Source organism: Lagopus leucura, unplaced genomic scaffold, assembly GCF_019238085.1.
Source record: "Lagopus leucura isolate 7727_CA_CO unplaced genomic scaffold, USGS_WTPT01 Super-Scaffold_100028, whole genome shotgun sequence".
Lineage (NCBI taxonomy): Eukaryota > Metazoa > Chordata > Aves > Galliformes > Phasianidae > Lagopus > Lagopus leucura.
Genome location: NW_024962279.1, coordinates 2,612,101 through 2,633,008, shown reverse-complemented (window position 1 = coordinate 2,633,008; position 20,908 = coordinate 2,612,101). Strand labels below are relative to the sequence as shown.

The 20,908-nt window shown below is 47.9% G+C and overlaps 1 protein-coding gene across 20 annotated transcripts in view; it reads left to right on the top strand.

The window, feature by feature from the left end:
• Positions 1–1,701: 1,701 nt before the first annotated feature.
• Positions 1,702–20,908, top strand: part of MAGI1 (membrane associated guanylate kinase, WW and PDZ domain containing 1) — a 291,018-nt gene continuing 271,811 nt past the window's right edge. For all 20 annotated transcript variants that reach the window (XM_042880907.1, XM_042880898.1, XM_042880910.1 and 17 more), the window contains exon 1: positions 1,702–2,005. In XM_042880907.1, coding sequence (XP_042736841.1) covers positions 1,717–2,005 — 289 coding nt within the window. In that variant the 5' untranslated portion in view covers positions 1,702–1,716. The remainder of the gene's footprint in view (positions 2,006–20,908) is intronic.

The following is a 20,908-nucleotide window of genomic DNA, read 5'->3' as shown; positions in this document are numbered from 1 at the left end:
TCAGTGGTCTTTGGAAAATCCCTTCCAATGGAACTATTCTACTCTGTTCCATTTTGTTCCGTTCCAATTTGTATTTCACGAGTCCATTTCTGCATTTCCCTTTGCTCCCAGGGAGGCAGGTTCTGCTGTGCTCCTTGGAAGGGGCTCCATTATTCATTTCAGCATTTCGAGCCCTGGCAGTCCCATAAGCTTCCCATGAAAGCATGCAGAGCACAGGGCTGACTGCTGTGATCTTTCAATGGGACAAAGCGTCCCCGTTCCCTGGCTGTGCCACTCAGGCTGGAGAGCACAGCTTCTGTGGCTGCAGAGCATTGCTTGCAGTGACGGGGATTTGAGGAAAAAGCTGTGGGATGGATCTTGGCTGCAGGGAAGCAGTGATGGGGATGCTGTGTGTGAGAGGACAGGACTTCCTCTTTCATCTGGGACAGATGGAAGGGCTGGGAAAGGCATTGCTGTTATCCCACTTTTGGGGTCCAGGAACCAAGCCCAGCTGAGCTGCAGCCACAGCTGTTGCATATGTCCCCCAGGTGTGTTGGCATCGCAGATCTTTTGGGTACATGCATGGCCTGAGAGACGAGAGCACACCCGAGGGCAGCGCAGGGAACAAGAAGGGGCTTTGCTCCTCAGGGTCACTTCTCAGTTCTGATTAGCACTGAAACACAGCATGCACACATCTGCAACCAAACTCCTTGCTGAATGGGGAATGGTCGAGCATCAGACTGCTCAAAATGAGGCCTGGCTTTCAGGTTTAGAGGTATGAAGTGTGAGCGGGGAGGGACAGCTGGTGTAGGCACAACGACAGTCCCACTGGAGTTTTTGCACGAGTTCTGGGTAACTTTGAAGAGCGCGTGGATGGACGCATACCATTCCTCCCCACCAGAAACACATCAGTGCAGTCTGTCCCGCGTCTATACAACTGCATGGGAAAAACAAAACGCGAGAACATTATTGACGTTAGAAATTCCAGCACTCCGGAGCAGGCGAGCAGAGAACCGAGGACTCGCGCACAGCCTTCTTCCAGCGCCGCAGAGCGCTTCCTTGCCGCGCTCCCAGCTCGTGCGAGCCTTCCCACCGCGCCACCCGAAAGCACAGGTGGGCGCCCGCCCGCACCTGCGCACCTCGCACGGACCGCAGCCAAGCGCGGCACCCATCGCCCCTCCGCACCGCCGCGCGCACGGCTTTCCCGCGGGGCGCTCCGCCTCCGCCCGCCCCGAGCGGCGCGACCCGGGGTGCGGGGCCGGCACGGGGGCGGGGAGGCGGGCGGGGGCCGGGGCGGGCCGTGCAAAGGCGCCTGCGCCGGAGGTGCGGAGCGCGGCGGAGCGGGACGGAGCGAAGTGAAACAAAACAAGCGGGGCTTTGTAGCGCCTTAAAGGCGCCGCGTCCGCGCCCGCGGAGAGAGAGAGAGCGGAGGAGGAAGGAGAGAAAACAAAGCGGCCCCGCGGCGGTGGAGACAGGGAGGGCGAGAAGGAGCCGGATTTGCTTACTGAGCACTTTTTAAATTTTTACTTTTTTTTCTTTCTTTCTTTCTTTTTTTCAGTTTTTATTTTTATTTTTTTATTTTTTGAAGTCCCTTCCGCGGGCGCGGAGCCATGCGGGCGCGGCGCCGGCGGTGATGGCTGTGAGCGGGCGGCGCGGAGCGGTCTATGAAGCGGCGGGTCGGAGCCCCTGCGCACCTGCTTAACGCGCCGCCGCGGGCGCGGAGAGCCGCGCAGCACCATGTCGCGGGTCGTCCAGAAGAAGAACCACTGGGCCAGCCGGGTGCGGCAGTGCGCGCTGAGCCGCGGGCCCGGCGGGCAGCTGGGCTTCGTCCTGCTGGGCGGCGCGGAGCACGGCGAGTTCCCCTACGCGGGAGCGGTGGCGGCAGGAGGCGGCGAGCAGGCGCTGAGCGAGGGGGAGCTGCTGCTGGAGGTGCAGGGGGTGCGCGTGTCCGGGCTGCCGCGCTACGACGTGCTGGAGGTGATCCGGAGCTGCAAGGAGCCCATCGTGGTGAAAGCCGTCAAACAAGGTGCGAGGGGCCGGGGGGCGTCCGCGAGTGGGGAAGGTGTGGAGGGAGAGGTGAACGTTTCCCCTTTGGGCAGCTCAGGCTGTGTGAGCAAAGAAGTTGCTGCCCGTGTCACTCTTGTGCACGCCCGCGTGCTCACCTTTGCCACGTGCAAGCGTGCGGCCGGACGCCTGCATCCCTGTGTTGGGGCGCGTTGTCCCGAGCCCTCCTCACACGTTCCCAGCTTGCGTTAAGCGATTGCGTGAGATTAGCTTCCCCGCGCCCTGAGGCCGGGGCCGGCACCTGGTGGTGGTGGGTTCACCCCTCCTGCAGCCCCGCATCGCTCCCTGCAGCGATGATGGATGGAGACTTGGCCAAAAGTAAGCGTGTGCTCCGTGTCTGCGTGGAACTGTCAGCTGGGGGAGGGGGAGTGCTGCCAGCCGTCCCCTAGGGCTGCTCGTTGATGGGTGAACGCTGGCGTGGGGCTGCTGTCCCTTAGGTGGGGGCACGCACAGGTATAGCTCTGAGCTGAGCTGGGACAGGAACAGTAAGAGACCTTTAGAAAAAAACACTTTGTATCCACATACACAAAGCAGTGATACAACAGGTCACGTCACAAGCGTGGCAACCAATTTGCAGTTTCCAGGGCAGGACTGGAATTCAGTGCCAGGAAACTGCCCGTGCTGCTGCTATGGGATGGGTGGGACGACAGATGGACACCTGCGATGACACAGCTGGGAGGGAGGGAGGGAGGAAGGAAGGGCAGGTTCCATAGAGAGAGTCGTTAGGAGAAAGTTTGATGTGGTCCGGGCACATCGAGAAGTTTGGGGATGTGTGGTGGGTGGAGGTGCACGGAAGCACAGCCATTCATCAGTCATTTGGAACAGGTTCCCAATGTGTAGTTACAGTAACATTTGGAACAGACCGCCTGGGGAGTGGTGAAGTCACTGGAGGTGTTTAAGGGCAAAAGTGGTACTTAAGGACATGCTTTAATGGGTAATATTGGTGGATGATTGGACAGGATGATCTTAGAGGTCTTTTCCAACCTTAATGAACTTTGAAACTGTAGAGGTATTCCAGCAAACAGTGCCAAACTCCACCAAACCCAGATGTCTTTAATGCCTGCTCTCCCCGCTGCTGAGGAACAGAGCGGTTGGTGCGGGCTGCCCAGACTGGGGGGCAGGCAGGAGGCTGAAGTATGGGGAAATGTGGCAGATTTTGGTGTATCAGTTGTTGTAGTAGGTGTTAAAATACAGCCTGCCATGTTGCAGTGTGGTCAGTGGGTGAAGGAAGGTGTGTGAGTCCTTCCCAGCAAGCAACTGGTGATTAAACTTTTGGTTATTTTGGAAACAGTCACTAGTCTAAATAGAAACTTGTATTTGAAATATACCAGAAACGACAGAATTTGATGGTAAATAAATACATCTCGGTTCCAGGACGGTCGAAACAGGAGGCAGACAACCAGTTTGTAGAGTGCTGGTTGGGATTACCTGGAGCTGGGGAGAAGAGTTCAAAGCTGAGCCTGGAGTCGGGGCAGGCACTTGAGCCTTGCATCATCCATACCCAGAGGGGAGAGCCAAGCCTGGCTATGATGGTGATGATGATTGCTTTCTGAATGCTGTGTTAGAATGAAATGTAGAATAGAAATATATGGTTTTGTTGATCATTCTTTTTTTTTTTTTCCTTCTTTTTTTGTGGTTTGGAAACAGCTCCGTGTGCCTCTCAATGATTGTTGGCTTCTGTGCTCTGCTCTGCACTGAGCAGGGAGCTCCCTCATGGGTCAGGATTCCATGCGTAGGAAAGGAGAGTTTTAATTAAAATACATCTCTGCTGATTAAAAAGCTCACTGCAGGGATGGCAGCTGTCATGCAACAGGAAGCGTGTGGCACTGGAGCAGAAAGCAAAAGAATGTGAAGATGAGGATGCAAGCACGCATCAAACTCTGATTCTCCTCCTTTTCCCAGTGTGTGGAGCCCGGTCCGCTGGTGCTGCAGTGCTAGGGTGATCTTGGCCTGGAAATGTATATGTTTTACTGCCTGGTCTATTTCATATGACATTTACAAGGCTGGAAAAACAGGAAATTTACCATAAATGAGTCAGTCATCTGTGAGCACGAACAGAGAAAATAGGTGTTCTGACCTTGCAGTTAGTGGACAATTAGGGACTGGGATGTGAAACAAAGGTCAAATAAGCTGTGCACGTGTTCTGTCATTAAACTGAGGTTTATAGACTTGCAGGTCCACATGCAATATTTTCTTTTTCTTTTGTGAGCTGTAAGTTTGAGTAGGTTCCCACAAAGTACAAAAATGGGGAACGTTTATGAATTTGCTTAATTGGAATAGCAGTATTTCATATTGCTGGTGTGGGATTTCTTGGTCCTTTGCTTACCCTGAGAAGGAGAGTGAGGAACTAGAGAACTTTTATGGGGAAGAGAAAGGGAAAAAAAACTTTGTGTCCTTTTTTGGTATTATGTTTGAGGGGAAAAAGATACCACTGTAGTTGGTTGTTTTGGGCAAGAGAAAGGGAGAATCTGCTGCCGTGTGTCTTTCAGGGCTGTCAGAGGTGTGAAAGAAAGCTCTGTTATGCTTTTATGATTGTTTTCATCTTACATCTGTGCCTTCATGCTGATGGAATTGGCAATGAACTTCTGTGCAGTTAATAAATGCTGTTTTATTATTACTTAGTCTGAGAGCAAAGAATGAATAGACAGGATTATAGGAGCGGTGGTAGCGCGTTCTTGCGTGAAACTTGCATTGCTGTAACACAGCCGTTTCTTGTCTGTATTGCTAAAGCTGAAGTTTCCTTGAATATAATTCATGGTTTTCAGAATAGCTTGATTAGAGAAATCAGAAATAAGTGTCAGGGTGCTAAAGTGGGCCCCCTGTGTGGGGGTATGGCGGTGCGGCCCAACGCAGCAGTCGTTCATCGTGCCGTCTTCACGAGGGAAGAATGAAGGCTGTATCTTCAGATCTGTCTCATGGCCTTTCCTTTAAGGCGAGATGTATGGGTTTTTTTTTCTCCCCCTGAGAGGGAGGGGCGCATTTATAGAGGTTTTGGGCTGTGGCCTTTTGTTTTTGTACTCTGGTTGGTGCCCTGTGCCAGCTGCTGCCCGTGCCAGGCGCCGGGGCAGGAGATGTGCCAGAGCTCATGTTCCCATATGCTTATTTTTAAATTGCTTTTTCAGTCCTTTGTTCAACTCTTTGGTCCTGCAAAAAGTCTCTCTCAGGATCCTAAGCCCCTACATAACCAATGGCCATGAAACTGTGAGGTATTTCCATCAGGTCGATGCAATTCATGATTTCAGTAGTGCTTTGGAGCTGGGCTGGTCCCACAGTTGGGAGGAGCTGTGGCTTTATGTCAGCCACGTTCAGGGTGAGTAGGAGCAGGCGTGACCCCAGATGGAACTGCTGGCTGTTTACCCTCTGCTATGAGCTCCGTTCATTTCTTTTCAAACATTAACTTGGCCCTGAGGTAAATCCTCACGCGCGGTTTGGTGAGTGAACACTTCCAGTGTCAGGTTGGCATTTGCCATAGCAGCAAAGCGTTGAGATCAGTTACTCCCACCAAAGCGAATAAAAACAGCTTCTTCCAAAAAGCTGGTGCGAGCAGAGGTTGGGCTTTTTCTTCCTAGAGATGGTTTGTGAGAGAAGTGCTTTGAGGACCTAAGTGGATTCAGAGTGAAAGCTCTGACATGCCAAGTGCGGAGATGTTGGTGCATTTTAGATTGGTAAGGTCTGTTTTCAACACTGCCCCTCTGGGATAAGCATCAGGCAGGGCCAGTCACTACCGAGACGTAAAATAAAAGAGGACAGATTCTCTCTTTCGCATCGCTTCTCATATATTTTGTTGCAAACCATTAATCTTCACTCTTTAAAGTGGTACTGCCTTCACTGTCAGGAAGAGGTCTGCCTGCTTGCTGGAATGCTGCTGCTGGATGGCCGCCTGGCCATTGCTGTGCTGACTGTATGGCCATCTCCTTGTCAGGGTGCAGAAGCTGGTGCTGCTATGGCAGAGCACAGCTATCCTGCTTTAGGTGGTGATTCAGTGCCACGTCCCTGAGTTGGAATTAATACGATCCTTTTAATGGCGTGAAATGGGATTATGTTTTTCACAATGAGGTTCATCTTTCCACTCATTGTGATGGGACTCCAGGCTCCCTCTTTATGGACGGTCAGATCGCAGCGCAATTAAATCACAATTAAAGTCTCATTATGAGCAGTATTTCAGCAGTGTTGCAAAATAAGATGTTAACACCATCCCATGTGTTGTTTCAGCTTATTTTTTACAACAGTCACAACTTCTGCACAAGTGAATTACTGAGCTGCTGTTGTGATACTTAAGGTTCAACTTCTGTGTGTCTTGTTAGAAATTTCAATTTAACCTCTTAACGGGTTTGAAAATCAAACCATCTGTAGCTCATTGTATTGCTGTCCTTGGGATTGTCATCTTGTCCTGGTTCAGGATCCTTTGTGAACCTTCTGACCATTGCTGTATCTATTTCTTTGCTGCCCAAGAAAAGTCCCCCTTCCTCCTGCAGTGGGTGCATGCACGGGGACACACTGACCTGCAGCAGCTGCACAGAGCTGTGACAACCTTGTGTGCAGTTCCTGTGACAACTCAGAGCCATCATTTGGGCCAACGAGCCCCTGGTTTGTTCTGTTTCAGCATTGCTCAGTTTGAGGGAAGCTGAGGAGATGCTGCTGCCTCAAAGGCATTTCCTATTGAATTAGCAATGTCTGAGCTGTGGGCAAGGGTAGCAGCCTTAGGACCTATATTGATGTTTCTTTTTTTCTTTAAAAAAAAGACCAAGATCGTTATGTACGTTCCTTAGTGGTTGGTAGTTCTTTCAGCTCTTCTTTTTCCCCCTTCGTGTTCCCCCACTTTGGTTGGAGCTCATAAATCGAGGCCTGCAGGTTTTTGATCTTTGTAGTCTGCAAGTGACCTTACATCTCTTGATGAAAAGCACGGGGCAATGGTTCTGCATGCACAAGTGCCATGCATTTATGGAAGCAGTATGAAGAGCTCAGTGTAAGTGAGCTGGGTGCCCAGATCCTAACTGGGATCAGTGTGTGCTCCCTCCTGCTCTGGGTACCAGCTCCTGGAGCAGCAAAATCCCAACTCTCTGGATCCATGTTCCTGCAGAATATATTTCTAACTCATATACAGGATTGTATTGGTGACCTTTCTGCACCAAAGACACAGGGATGCACCATCCTCCTTGAGTCGGATGAGCATCACTGGAGGCATTGCCTGTGGGACAGCAGCAGCAGCTGGGCGCTGAGCAGCAGCACTGCCAGGAGGGCAGGAGCAGCTCCTGAAGAACACTGAAGCTTTCTGCTCCATCTCGAGAGCCACACGTGAAATGCATGGCGTACATTAAGTGTGGGGTGCTCTGCAGGGAGCCGGTGTTGGGAAACAAACCTCAGCCTGGGCTGTTGGCCAGTTTGTTTTCTGCTGATCTGATGGAGAGCTGTGGCAGAGGCTGCCTAGTTCCAGAGCATCTTGGCAGTCTTTACCCCAGGCTGATATGCTGGCAGGCTTGAATTTATTATTACTATTATTTTATATATTTTTTTCATGTCTCTTCCTTCTGGACCAGACAGGTGGGCCACCATCCCTCCCTGCCCCATCAGAGTGGTGTGGTTCAGGGGGGCTGGGATGTTTTTGTCCACATCCCCCCTTCACTTTCCAAAGGTCAGGCATTCCATCCATCCTTCGTCCCCTGACATTTCCAATGGTTTCCAGAGCTGCCGCAGGCTGGAATGATGGCACCATTCTCTGCTAATTCCTGGTTCTGCCTTTGGCATGGTTTGTGCTGAACTGCTTTGTGTTAATAATATGCTTTAAACCTATGTATATATTTCTGATTGCCTCTAGTGTACCTTTCGGAAGCAAAGCAGTTTTTTCTTCAGGTCCTGATGTTTTGGTTACATTTTTGCAGAGTTGGTTTTCGGCTGAGAACAGTTCCTGGTTTTGTATTGCAGAAGATTTGTATCATAACTTAAAGGAAAACAAACAAACAAACGTTTTTACTGTTTGCATTGAGTGTCCTCATGAGGCTAAACAACACTGCTTGGTACACGGTGTGTAAATAGCACAAGGTGTCCTCCTGCCTTTGTGAATGAAACAACAAAACCCCCAAAGCAAACAAACAAGGAAGGCTGACTTGCAAAGGGAGCAGATGCACTCACAGTTGCAATGCATTTGAATAAGGCATCGGCTTTCCATGGTTTGCTAATCCTTGTCGAAAGAGTCCATTGTCTTGGACCATACATCTGTAATTTTGGAAAATCAGTGCCTCATTACAATTAGGTTGGGAAGAGACCAGACTTTTCTTTCTTCATATCCTTAAATCACAGTGTCTTTTTTTCTTGAAGGGGAAAGCCTCAGCTCTGGGGTTTTTCACTTAGTTATTAACAAAAAGCCTTTGAAAAAGAGGCTGCCTAAAATCCAACCACTCCTTCAACACAAACAAAGCTGTGCAGATATTGTGTGCTTTCAAAAAAACCTTTCATGTTCAGCTCCTCTTATTGCTGCGGTGAGGATCCTACGCAGAGCGGATATTAGCCCTAACTGATGACAGACACAGGTGCCTTGATTTGTTTTTCTTTATTTTGAGGGTGATGCATAAGCAAAAGATGGGTAAGCAACCTTCAAACAGGCTAAACTGGAAAGGTAAGAAAAGAACCCGGGCTTCAGAGTAACTGTGAGAGGATCTTTCCTAAAAATAGTGAGGAGTATGTAAGGAACAGATGGAGTCATCCATTTCCAAAGGTGTACATGCGGCTCCCAGGTAGCGATGTAGGGATGCAGGAGGATCTTGTGGGGGTTGGACTGCCAGAGGAACAGTTCTCTGGTGGTTCAGTGGAAGCTGGGCATGGCGGGAGAGAGGCAGAGGACTGCTCAGCAGGGAGGGATGCCCAAGTGTTGGGCTCAGGAGAGATTTCCCTGCTCCCTTCCCGATTTGTTACCAGTACTGCAGCTCTCCTGCCTCTAAATGGGAGATGGGCATCAGGAGAGGACCTGCTGTGCAGCAGCGTGTCCCTTAAATGCAGAGGCATGAAAGCTTTCTGCAGGACTGGAGGAGCGTGTTTCCAGCTGATTACAGACCTCTCTCCCAGGACAGTCTGGGCAAAAATCATTTTGTTCTGCTCACCCTAAATGCCTGCATCAATGTAGAATCTGGGATGCAGCATTGCTGTGTGATCCCCGTGAGGATGCAGTGCCTGAAATAGCTTGTGCTGCCCCGGGCTGCTGCTGGAGGCCAGCCTGCATGGGGACAGCTGGGGCCACGTGGCACGGCGTGCCCTAGGCTGGCTGATGGCCGGTGGGCACAGGGAAAAGCTGTGCTCTGACTGTGTTTGGGGACGTAGTTGTTCCCCCACTGGGCATCCCCTGTGCAGTGTTGGAGCTGCAGGGCTCTGGCAGACTGCAGTGCTGCTCCAGCATTGTTCTCTCTTATCCTTGGGGCAAGAGAGGGGCTGATTTCATGCACAACAAAGAGTCGAGTCCTTCTCTGTCTCTGGTATGCATTTTTCCTTAAACAATGAAGTGACTAATATAGAATATCGTCTTAATTTGCACTATCTGTGGTTGTAGAGGAATGACAGCAGTGTGACTGCATTGAGCAGTCTGGCTCTGCTGGGTGAGCAATGGGGCACTCCGTAGGGGTTATGTTCAAAGCAAATCACAACTTGTTTTTCGGGGGGTTGGCTGTTTCTTTTAATTTCCTTTTTAATTGAATTATCTTCTGCCCATACCTCAGCTATTTCTGTGTCTTAGTTTTATGTGCAAATAGCAGAGGTGTGCAGGGGTCTGTCAGCTTGTGCGTAGTCTGTATGTTCTGTGAGTTCCTCCTGTCCCCTGCAACCTGCTGCTATTAAACCAGACTGCTTCCAAATGGAGACCTGTGCTGAAGAATACTGTCCTACATTTACCATAGCTGGATTCCTTCCCCTCTCCCTTTTTTTTTTTATTTTCTTCCACTTTCAAATGAAGAAGTGCTGGCTGGGAGTATCGATCACTGACCCAAATTCGCATGGAGGTCTTTTGGTCTGAACTTGAAGCACAGCCTGCATCAATCTTTCCCATGGCTGGAGGCTGTGTTTGCAAGGAGCGAGGCTGCTCAGCCCCATAGCTGCCTGCTGCAGGAGGCACAGCAGGAAAACCCAGGCAGGGCGCTGAGGACAGCAGGGCTGTGCTGGTCCAAGGGTTATGTGTAGGGGAAAGTTTTCTGTCTGCATCCAGCCAAACAGGAGGAGCCTGTGAAAACACTGTGCATCACCTATCAAAATAGTTAGAATTCCTGGGTGAGGCTCCTTGGACATGTGACCTGTGTGTGTTTATATAGATATCCTAACTTTTTTGCACTGTAGCATTCTTATTGTCAAATGCTGCTTTGGTAAGAAGTTCTGGGATCTTTTCTGTCTCTCTTTTTTTTTTTTTTGGAAACTTATCCCATGACAGCAGCAGCTCAGGCTGTCAAACAGCCAATGCTGTAAAATTCACAGTAAATGGCAAAACATTGTGGCGGAACAGCTATTTGAAAGCTGAAAAGGAACGGTGTAAAACCACCATTGCAATGGCCCCAAACAATTCCTATCCCTGTTCCCTTCTCGTGGGATGCACAAGCAGCATCCGAATGTGGTAAAAACATTCATGTTCTGCTCCATGCTGTTCCCTCGGTGAGGGTGAGTTAGTGATGCCTGAAGAAGTCCTTGCAGGAACATGGGGCATGTGTGTTCATGAGCCCTCAGTAGCAGGACCCCGATGTCTCGCCTGGTGCTATGGGATGGCTGCTGCCTTGTTTCCCATGAGTCATTTTGGGAAGGAAAACTGGAGCACTGCTCCAGGTTATCTGAGGAAGGTGTCTGGTTCCACCCTGCTGGCAGCTCTCTGGCCCTTAAAAGGCAATGAAGTTGGTTGAGCTCCCTCATTCCAAAGGCAGGTGAAAATTACACTTTAACTGATGGTGATTGGTTTTGGGAGAGTGGCAGAAATGAAGACGTGGGTGAATTACAGCAGTATTTCAAGCCTGGTGGAGTTGGAGGCTGTTATGCTGGCAGTGCATTCACCCACAGAGCTGTCTCTGCCTGGTTATGGGACAGGAGAGATGGGAAGAGGGGCTGTGAAGTCTCAAAGTGATACCAGATTGTGTGCTGGCCAAATATTGCAAAGCTGAGATTTTTATCTGCCAAAGAGATGACCTGGGGACTATCCAAGGTGGTTTTTCCATTTAGTTCTGTTTTCTGCTCCCAGTTTTCCAGTTACGAGTTGAACATGCATCAGGTTTTCCAGGAGCTAAGGCAGCCTTTGTGTAGTACTGAGCTGGGATAGGATAGCTTGGTTGCATCATGGAGTGGTAAGCAGTGAGTACGTGAATTTGGATTTGCTGAAGCTGTTACAGAGGAGAAAAGCCCCAGTGAAAATGAGAGGGCTTAAATTTAAGTGTGTGCTAGTACAGTAAGTACATCATAGAGGGTTTCTTCTGTTTGTCTGTCTGTAAAAGGTGCTCTAATTGGTGCTGAGGCTTGTCTGAACCAGTGTGCAAACTGATGTTTGCTTAAAAGTTGTCATGATCTTTGAGAGCTCACTGATGTTCAAAGCTTAGGGTTTGGTTCATTCACCACGTTTCACATTGCTTTCGTTGGGTACATCTGCTGTTGTGGCAGCTGCCCTGATGATGGGATCTTGCCCCTGACTGCAAATACAAGTATTTTCCACACTGCGCTGTCTGGGCAGGGAAGGTTACATCTGCATTCTGCTTTGAGCCTTTTTCCAGAGATGCTGGATGCAGAAATTCACCAGTTATTTTCTGAAAAAAGCCCAGCATTTTGCTGCCTGCAGATCCTTCCTCCCTTCAGGTCTCGTGCAGTGCTCTCATAGGAAGCTTTAAAGCATTCCCTTAAAAATTTAGGGACTTTTTCAGCCACCTTACATACTTAAATGACAAATGGTGTATTGATTGCAGATGGAGGCACGATTCACTGTAACAGGCAACAGCCACGCTGTGGGCATTCGTGTACTTGCTGTTCTGCTCCCGTTGCTCTGATTTTTAGGAGATGTCAAACATCTTCCTGGGCACCTTAATGCTGTGCTGAGCCTGCTCCTCTCCCAGAGGCTCTGCAGAGCCTTCTGACCACTGCTGAATGCCAGTAGCAGTCAGAACAAGCAGCACAAGTAGTGGGGAACGTTCATTGTGTGTCTGATTCTCCCAAATCCCCAGTGCAGGAAAGACTTCAGCACTGTTGCACACTGCGGTGCATTGCCTTTGGAGGATTTTTTGCCATAAGAACCAAGGTCAAGCTGAGCACCTGGATGCTCTAAAACTGAGCTCTCCTTCTGATTGTGTTTCATGTACTTCAAAGCTTCAGGTGAGGTTTAAAGTTGTAACGCTTGCAGGGAATATTTCCAGGTTCCTCATTCTTAGGTGAATGGGAAATATTGATGTGTTGGCACCTGCTCACCAAGGTGCCTGCACTGAAGTGTAAAAAATACAGGATGGTGTTTGGAGTGCTTTCCTCTGCTCTCAACTCTGCATTTGCTCCTAACAAGTAAAATCAAACGGCAGTGATGTTTCAAAGTCTTCCTGAATGGCAAAATTATAAATATTTCTTTTCTGAGAAGACGGAAAGCAGGAGCTGAAGCATCGCATGCAGCTGCTCTAGTAGGAACTTGTTTAACTTGTCTACATCTCTTTTTTGCTGCAGAAGCTCTATTGAAAATGACAAATTGCTTAAAGCAGTTTCCATGTTGGTCTTAAAAAATTCAGTTTCTTTCCATCCAGAACACGTGGAAGGCATTTGTGCACTTGACTGAATGTTTCTCTGTCCCGAGGCTTACACTTAGTGGTTTTTTGCCTTCATGTAATTTTCACACGCAGCTGCTCGGGTTTGCTTTCCTCAACTTCCCATTGGATGAGGATTCATTTTACTTTTGTCAGTGCCTGAGCTTAGACATGAAAAATCAACTATCTCCCTGCTTAAGTCAATGGGGATCACGGGGAAAAGCGTTGGAGGGACACAGCAAAGTCTTGCTTTTTGGAAGAGCTGTTCTGAGTGTTATAAATCCGTAATTCAGGCTGGAAAAACTGTGTCTGCAGCCACGTGGCTGTGCTGTCCTTTAGAACGGTGAGGCGCTCTGAGTGGTGTTAACACTTTGCAGAATGACAAAAGATTTTTTGCTTAAACATTTTCAATTACTTCCGTGCAGCTGATGCTTTATCAGAAGGAGCGTATGTGGGCAGGTGCCGTATGCAAAGCCATAGAGCTGGCAGTAACTGCTGGAAAAGTCAGAACTGCTCAATTGCAAAGGCTGTTTCCTCTTAAAGAGTTTTATGTGTGCACAGCCGACCACCACCGTGATGAACCGAGCTCCATTGGATGGACCCAAGCTGTGACACCGAGGGCACGACCCCATCATCCCTCCTGGCCCAGAGGTGCTGTGCCCCACATGGCACCAGGTCGGCGTCACCCACTGCTCTGCCTGGGGAAGCCCCATTGCTGAGGAGGGATGCTGGCAGCAGTCAGGAGGCAATCTGAGGACAATCCTGATGCTTTCTACTTCTTGAAGGCATGTCATATCCTGCTACTTCTATTTATACCCACTAGTTTTGTAATATATATGTTTAAAATCTGCTATGAACCCATCATTTTTGACAAGTTTGAGCTGATATGATAAAGCGATTTTTGGTAGTTACAATTTTTTGCCATGTTTTCTGGATTTTGACTTTGTTTTTCTTCTGCTGAGTTGATTCAGGAAGTGAACTGGTTGCTGGAATACTGTGGCTTGCTTTGCTGTAGGATGCATCACTGCCTTTCAGTGAGTTTCCTGTTACAGACTGCAGCTAATACAGCATCTTTTAGAAGAGAGCATCAGAAATTGGCACCCGCTGGTGAGACAGACCTTCCCTGAGAGACTGTCCCGGTGTGCTGCACACAGGGGCAGTTTGTGCCCAGAAGCGTGGAGGCTTTATGTTCCTTATTTTATGGTGTTTCATTCTTTGTTTTGTATAATATAAATTATGCCTTTGGCTCTTCATGTTATGTGAGGAAATGTCTGACCTGTTTCTGAATCCTGATACCGGATGTAGAATATATTTTTGAATGGCTGTTAAACCTGTCTTACTGACTATTGCATCCCTGGCTGATAAAATTAAAGCATCCCAAATACCCTGCAGATACCTGTTGCAAAATCAACTTCTCTCTTCTTGCAAAACATTCTGGTCAATTTCTGCTTGTCCAAATTGTGCCGGACCAGGTTGCTGTTATGTTCCCACAGTCTCATGCCTGTGGTTGATAATTAACCCGTTTCTTTAATAACAGTGCCCTATTTTACTCTGGGAACCGTTTTTCTTCCCTGCACTCCAGTCTGTTCCCAGCAAGACGCTGCAGTTATGGTTTTGTTAATGAAGCCTTGTTACTTGTTTGGGGGGGAGCGAGCTCAGTGCATTTGTTTTAACAAGAGTATGCACCAAAGGCAGAAGTAAATGCCTGTGAAATAAGTTCAGCAGGCTGGTGTTGGCACCTGGTCATGGTGCCAAACAACTGGAAAAGCTTTGCTCACATCAACTTCCGTCTTGTTTTGGTCTGATTTTTAGCATATATGGGCCTGAATTCGGGTTGAGACCATTGTTCTGTGCAGAATTGAGGCAGATGTTCCTGCCTGTCTTTCTAAGGCCAGTGTTAACTGGTACAATACATCGTCCTTACGTTTGGTGGGATTTGTCCCAGCATGTCCAACGCTTCTGACTCTTTACGTGCTGTATGAGCAACTGCTTTATTTTGGAGCCCTGGGGACAAGGCCCAGTTCAAAACAAAGTCGTGCAGGTAAAAACAGAATATATGCATGTGGTCAGCAACCAAGCTAGCCGAGGTATTCCAATTCTGCTCCGTTTCATCTCCAGTGCTGCAGTCCCATGCCTGGCCTTGGCCACAGCAGGAGCTGCCACTGAGGGCTGTGCATCATTCAAGAGAAGAGGCCGAGAGCAGCAATTCCTCATCTGTGCAAAGATACTGCCTTGTCTTTCTCTCCTGCGCTGTTTTTATTTAGGTCAGCTGGCTGTTGCATTTAAAAGATGTGTACCTTAAGTTCTCATTGTGGTTTTTTTCTAATTGTGTCATTTTTGTTTGCTCTGCCTGGTGTGTTTCTTCATTCAGGAACAAGATGGCTTTAAGTTGAGGGAGGAAATAAACTGTAAAACTTCCATTAACCCTAGCAGTGCATCCTTGCTAACTGTGAAAATACCACGGCTTTAACGTTTACTGCAGCTGTTTTATGGGATTCAGAGCTTTTCTTCAAACGTTCTGAAGTTACACGTGAGTTATCACAGAACTTGCTGTGCGCTTTGTAATTCCGGTGAGGTGAAGTTGAACATATGTGTGAATAACTGTGAAGAGTGTGTTAGATAAATGAAGCCACAAAACCGGCGGTAGTTGCTCAATAGAGGCTGTTTCTGTCATTTGGGACTGATGTATTTTTTCAAAGAATCTAATTTCTAATTCTAGATCATGAGATTTTTAAGTATATGCCAAGCCCTTGGAGATTTAGTAGCTGTAACGAGTCAGATTTTAAGGTATGTGCAAGATCAAGGGGTGTGTAACAGAGGATGTTGTGTACTGCATGGTAAAAATCCATCCCCTGTGGTCAGGGATAGATCCCTGGATGGCCAGAATCTTTCGGGGGGGGGGGGGGGGGGGAAGGGGGCGAAAGGTGCCAGTAGTGTCAGTTTGGGCTAATGCTTTATTTTTCTTAGATGCTTCTCTGATTCTTTCCATGCATACTGAGTTAGCTCTTGGACACACCGCATTGCAGACAGGGGCAGACGTTTAGCAGTCAGCCTGCTTGTGATTCTGACTGTCTAGATCTCGTACTAACCAATTAAAGCCCACGCTTATTACAGCCTTTGTGGTTTGGGAGTGAAGTATTCCTGCATTTAACTCATAGTTTTACAAAAGATTGGCTTAGGCTGGAGGTTTGCAAAGTTGGAGTCTTGGATTTCCTCGTGTGTGCTCGGGGTTAGGGAAGGTGAACAAGGGTACACGAAGAGCTGTGTGTCATGAAATGGAAAAAGTGCCTTACTGAACTTGAGAGCATGCAGGAACCTGCAGTCATCTCCTAACATTTTCATAAATTCATGAAATTGAGTATCTAATATACCTCAAGTTGCTGCAAACAGGCATGGCCTCTGCTGCAGCGTTGTTTCTGAGCAAACAGCAAGCACTCCATGAGCTGCTGAGCATCCTTGCATGAGCCTCCTCCTTTCCTTCAGTTCTTCAGTCTGGGATTTCTCCCCTCCCATCTCGGTGGGGGTTTCTGCCCTGTTTGCAGGCCATTTTGGGAAGGCTTCTGGGCAAAAGAGGAGGTCCCAAAGGGAAGGAGGCTGAGATGGGAGAAGAATGTGACCCTCTGAGCCGTTACTGGTGGCTGCGCTATTTTAAAATCAGACTTAACTTTTAGCTCTTCATAAACAAATCTTTGTGCCAATTTTTTATATAGATCAGAAGTTGGTTGTTGTGGTGGCTGCTGCGTGCTCCATGGCTGTCACAGGGAGAAAAGCTGAGTTTTCCTCCCCAAAATGCCTCTGGAGTGGTGCCCCATGGAAGGACAGCCCTTGCAGCTCCCCTGAATGTGGGGCAATGCCTTCTTTACTTGGTGGTAAATACACCTTAATGGGACTAGCATGATATCTCAGGTGTTGGACACGTTCCAGGCTATTGTGGGAGCTGGTGTCCTTCATCCCATGGCCCAGTGGACTGTGTTTGCCCCAGAACTTGTATATTTGACCTGGAAGTGCAGTGTGCAGCACGGCAGAAAAGCAGCAAGGATCCCATCCCTCCAGACAGGGTTAGCGATGCTTAGTGTTAGGACATTAGAGTCTTGTTGGCTTTGACTTGGAAAACCACACACGTTGCTGTGAAAATTCATACTTAGTAACAAGTAAACAAGGAAGAGAGCAGTCTGCCTGGCTCAGGAAATTCCCTCCAGACCTCGTGGGGAGGAGGAGCTCTGCATTTTTCTTGTCCCATGTTTATTTTCAGTCTCGCCTCTAACGCTGCTGATAGAGCCATTACAGCCCTGCAGATTAAAGTCCCAGCATGGGGTGGAGTTGAAAGAGAGATGCTGCAAAGCAGTCAATACCTCTAGGATTGTGCAGCTATGTCATGCTACAGGCAATTAATTTTTCCCGTTATTTGCCTGCCTGGGTGCAGCTCCATGTCACGGCTGTGTGGAAGCCTTTGATTCCACTGCTCGCCTTTTCTTGTCAGGGGGTGTCTGCAGGGATGGATGACTTCAAAGTGCCATGTTTATGATAATAGTTTGGGTGTTACTTCTGTGTGGTATTGATGAGGACAGGCTTGCCGACAGCATCCATCTCTGAGGCCCAACGATTTACCAAGGAGGAGGCTGAGTTTTTTTCCAGGGCTGGCTGTGTTGGTCTGAGTCAGCAGAGGTCCTGAAGTATTTGGTCCTGAAGTCAGGTCATGGCTCTTGGGTTTTCTGAGTCGGCTTTTCCCGACAGTTAGTCAAAGCCTCCAGGGTTGGCAGAGGATGTCATTCAGGACTTGAAAACTCTTTGAAACGGCAGTTTCTGTTAGCAGACACTGTGCTGACTGCATTATGCTGCAGGTGTTTCAGAGAAAACATTTTTTTCAGTCAGAAATAGCCGAATCTCAGGACATTTGTCTTTTGTAGTAGCAGAATCTTTACATGATCTCCCTAAGAGAGGCCTGGGAGGCTGGGCAGTGTCCCCTTTCTTGGGCAGGATGAGGTCCATCATTGGCGCAAGGTAGTACTGGAACCAGACCAGACTGCCCAGCCACCTCGCCTTAGGGAGATGCCCACCCTTGGTGGATGTGGTGTAGTCGAAATGAGATTATTTGGAGGTCAAAGAGCTGGTTGATCCTCAGCAGTATCACGCTGATCTATGTCTTGGTGTATGTTAATGGTCCTTGTGAATGTTCCCCTCTTCTGTGTCAGTTCACTTCTGATTTAGGTAAGGGTGAGTGGGAAGGGTCTGCAGGAGATTCCCAGCAGCACGTTGTTTTTATTGGCATTTTTATTAGTGGAAAGAACCAGTTAACAGAATTGAGGGGAATGAGGGGCTTGTCCTGCTGCTGCCCTGTGTTGGGCCAAAATAGAACAGGGCTGTTGGGCTGGGGAGGAGGCTGGGCTAACACCAGCAACTTGAAGGACTTGTTTGAAGACGAGACCAGCTGCTTTGCTCTTTGGGGTTTTTCAGTAGGCTTCTGCCAGATTTAGGTGCTAAGAGAGCAGCTCTTGTTGGCAAGCATCTGCCTGTTGTGATCAGCCTCCTTAGCTGAGCTGAAAGCCCTGCAAGAAGAAAAAGCTTTGCTGCAGATGATGGGCTGTTGGGTTGGCTTCAGATTTAAACAAAGCCAAATCTTTGGGGAGGGTGCCTGGCAGAGCCTCTCTGCAATGGTGTAGAAAATTTCTCCGCTAAAATGCAACTAAAGAATAACTTAAAAATACAGCAGTATGAACAGGAGTGGTTGTAGAAACCACAGAGATCTGTTTCTGTACTTGGGAATCGTGGATGAAAGTGTGTTGTTACAAGAAAATCCAGATGACGAGTTTTATTCATTCTGTTATTCATGCAGTACCTCTTCAGGCTCTGCAGAAATATGTCCTTTTCTAGACTTATGACGAGTAGACAAACACTGTATGTTTATACCAAATGCTGGAGGATTTACGGGTAACTACTTTGTGGTTTGAAGAAACAATAAGCGCAATGTATTGTAAACAATTCCCTTTTTATATTTGGCCTGCATTCAGTCTAAGATTAAAAACAAGAATTTATGGGCTTAAAAAAAGAATCTTTCCAATGCTGAAAGCAAAAAGAACAATCTATAATGAGATTTTACAACATCTATTATTTTTAAAGCAATTTTTTTATTTCCTTAATATATTTTCCATGTAAAAGTATGTTTTTTTGCACTTCAAATAGCGTTTGGTTGGTTGCATTTACCAGCAAGCAGCTAGGGGATTCTAGTGCTTAAACCACACAGCAGCTGCTAATTAAAAATATATAATTCTACCCTGATTAGCTTTTAATGATTCTAATCCCCTTATATTTGATTATTACCACAGCGTGGTAACCTCAGCCGCCCTCCAGTTCATTGTGGAAGCCTATAAGAAACAAAACTAGTCATTAGGAGCTGCTAACTGGCTCCTGAAGGATTGCTTCCCAAACAGGGCAGCACAGATGGAGAAAGACCTGCCGTTCCCACATGTCATAGGGCTCTTTGGAGCTGCATGCTTTGAGTTTGTTGTTTCTGCTCAGTTGGCATCCTTTCACCAGAAGCAGGCTTGCTTGCTGTGCAGGGAAGCAGAGGGAGAGGGTAAATGTGAAGAGTTGCAGGCACCAATATTCCGAGTCCTGGTTGGGAAGCAGACCCACCGTGGGGGTGCATTTTAATCCTGAAGGGAGAGATTTTTCTTCATTGTTACTTGGGTTGTGAGAAGTTTGTCTTCTCTCTCTTTTTTTATTTTCTTTTAAAATTAAAAAGCGTTGAACATTGCAAAATACTGAAGTTGCACTTTTCACTCTTCGGATTGCTTTGCTTTCATCTTGTGCCCATCTGCTTAACCTTCACCAGGTTTTCTGGAAATGGTTCGTAGCTCTTGATGGCAGGGAACGGCATCTTTCTTCTTTCTGCAGCACCTGGATGCTTGGGAAATGACACTGTAGGACAGAGCAGCAATAAATATCTGCTGCTGGACAGCAGTTTGGAAACCTTGAGTTAGGACTGCAGCAAGAGGGAAAAAATTACCCAAGAGACGTGAAGAGACGCCACGTAAACGTGTTGTCAGGGAGCTGCCCTGATCTGGAAGTGAGGCTTCTTTGTGTCGCTCAGAGTTCATCTCTGGCTTGGGGATCTGGTACTAATGGAAGAGCCAAAAGGCCCATTTGATTGTACAGAGCACATCATAGAACCTGCCTTTTTTTTTTTTTTTTTTTTTTTTTTAAAAAAAACCTCGCAGCGCATACAGAAGTGACTGCGTTGGAATGTTTGCTAGTGGAATGCCTGGCTGCTCTCTGTCCCAGAGCAGGGTGCAGAGCTTGGCCACGGAGGAACGTGGGGCTGCAGTCCCGCTGCAGCACGTGGCCGGCTGCTGCTCTCACAGAAGCTCCAGCATTTGTCGTGCTGCCACGAGTTAGTGTTAAAATTGGCTCAGCTGCCCTGGCCTGGAGATGCTGGCTGCCCTCAGCACTTGGATGGGTCGTCTGCCGCGTCGCTGGGTGGGCGCTGGGATCTCATGGTCTCCCTGTGCACCGGGTTTCAGTGTTCTGCCTGGCTGAGCCTCAGAAAGTTCACTTTTATTTGCATGCTTTGCGCTGTGTGGATCATCGGAGTGGGGAAAGAGGTTTTTTTTTTTTCTTTTACTTTAACGTTATAATTCTCTTAGATCTTTCTGAATTTATTAGGGTTGACGCCAGCTTTTAGTGCATTATTTTTAAGAGTATACAGTTTATTTAAGATTTCCACGTGCAGATATTCCCTTCCAGTTTCATTCAACTGCACAGGGACATTTGCATCCAAATAAAAGGCAGGTTTTCTGTTTGTAGACAATTGATAGCTATTCACTGGGCTTTGTCCGCTCATACAATGCTTGTTATTTTTAAAGCTCTTGCGGTTGTGAGGAAGCTATGGATTAAGCTCCAAGAAATGCAGCTCTGAAGGATGAGCTCCGGTCTGAGCGTTACAGTCAGCTTGTGCTGGGCTAGGAGAGAAAATGCCAGTGACTGAAACTTCCCTTTAGACCGTGTCTGGGCTGTGAGATGGCTCTGCAATAAAGACAGAGCAATTGAGATTTATGATTCTCTGCAGTGAAGAGGCAACTCGCATTGCTGTGACATCTTGTATCTCAGAAGAAGTTAAATCACAGCTTTTTCTGCGTTGCTGG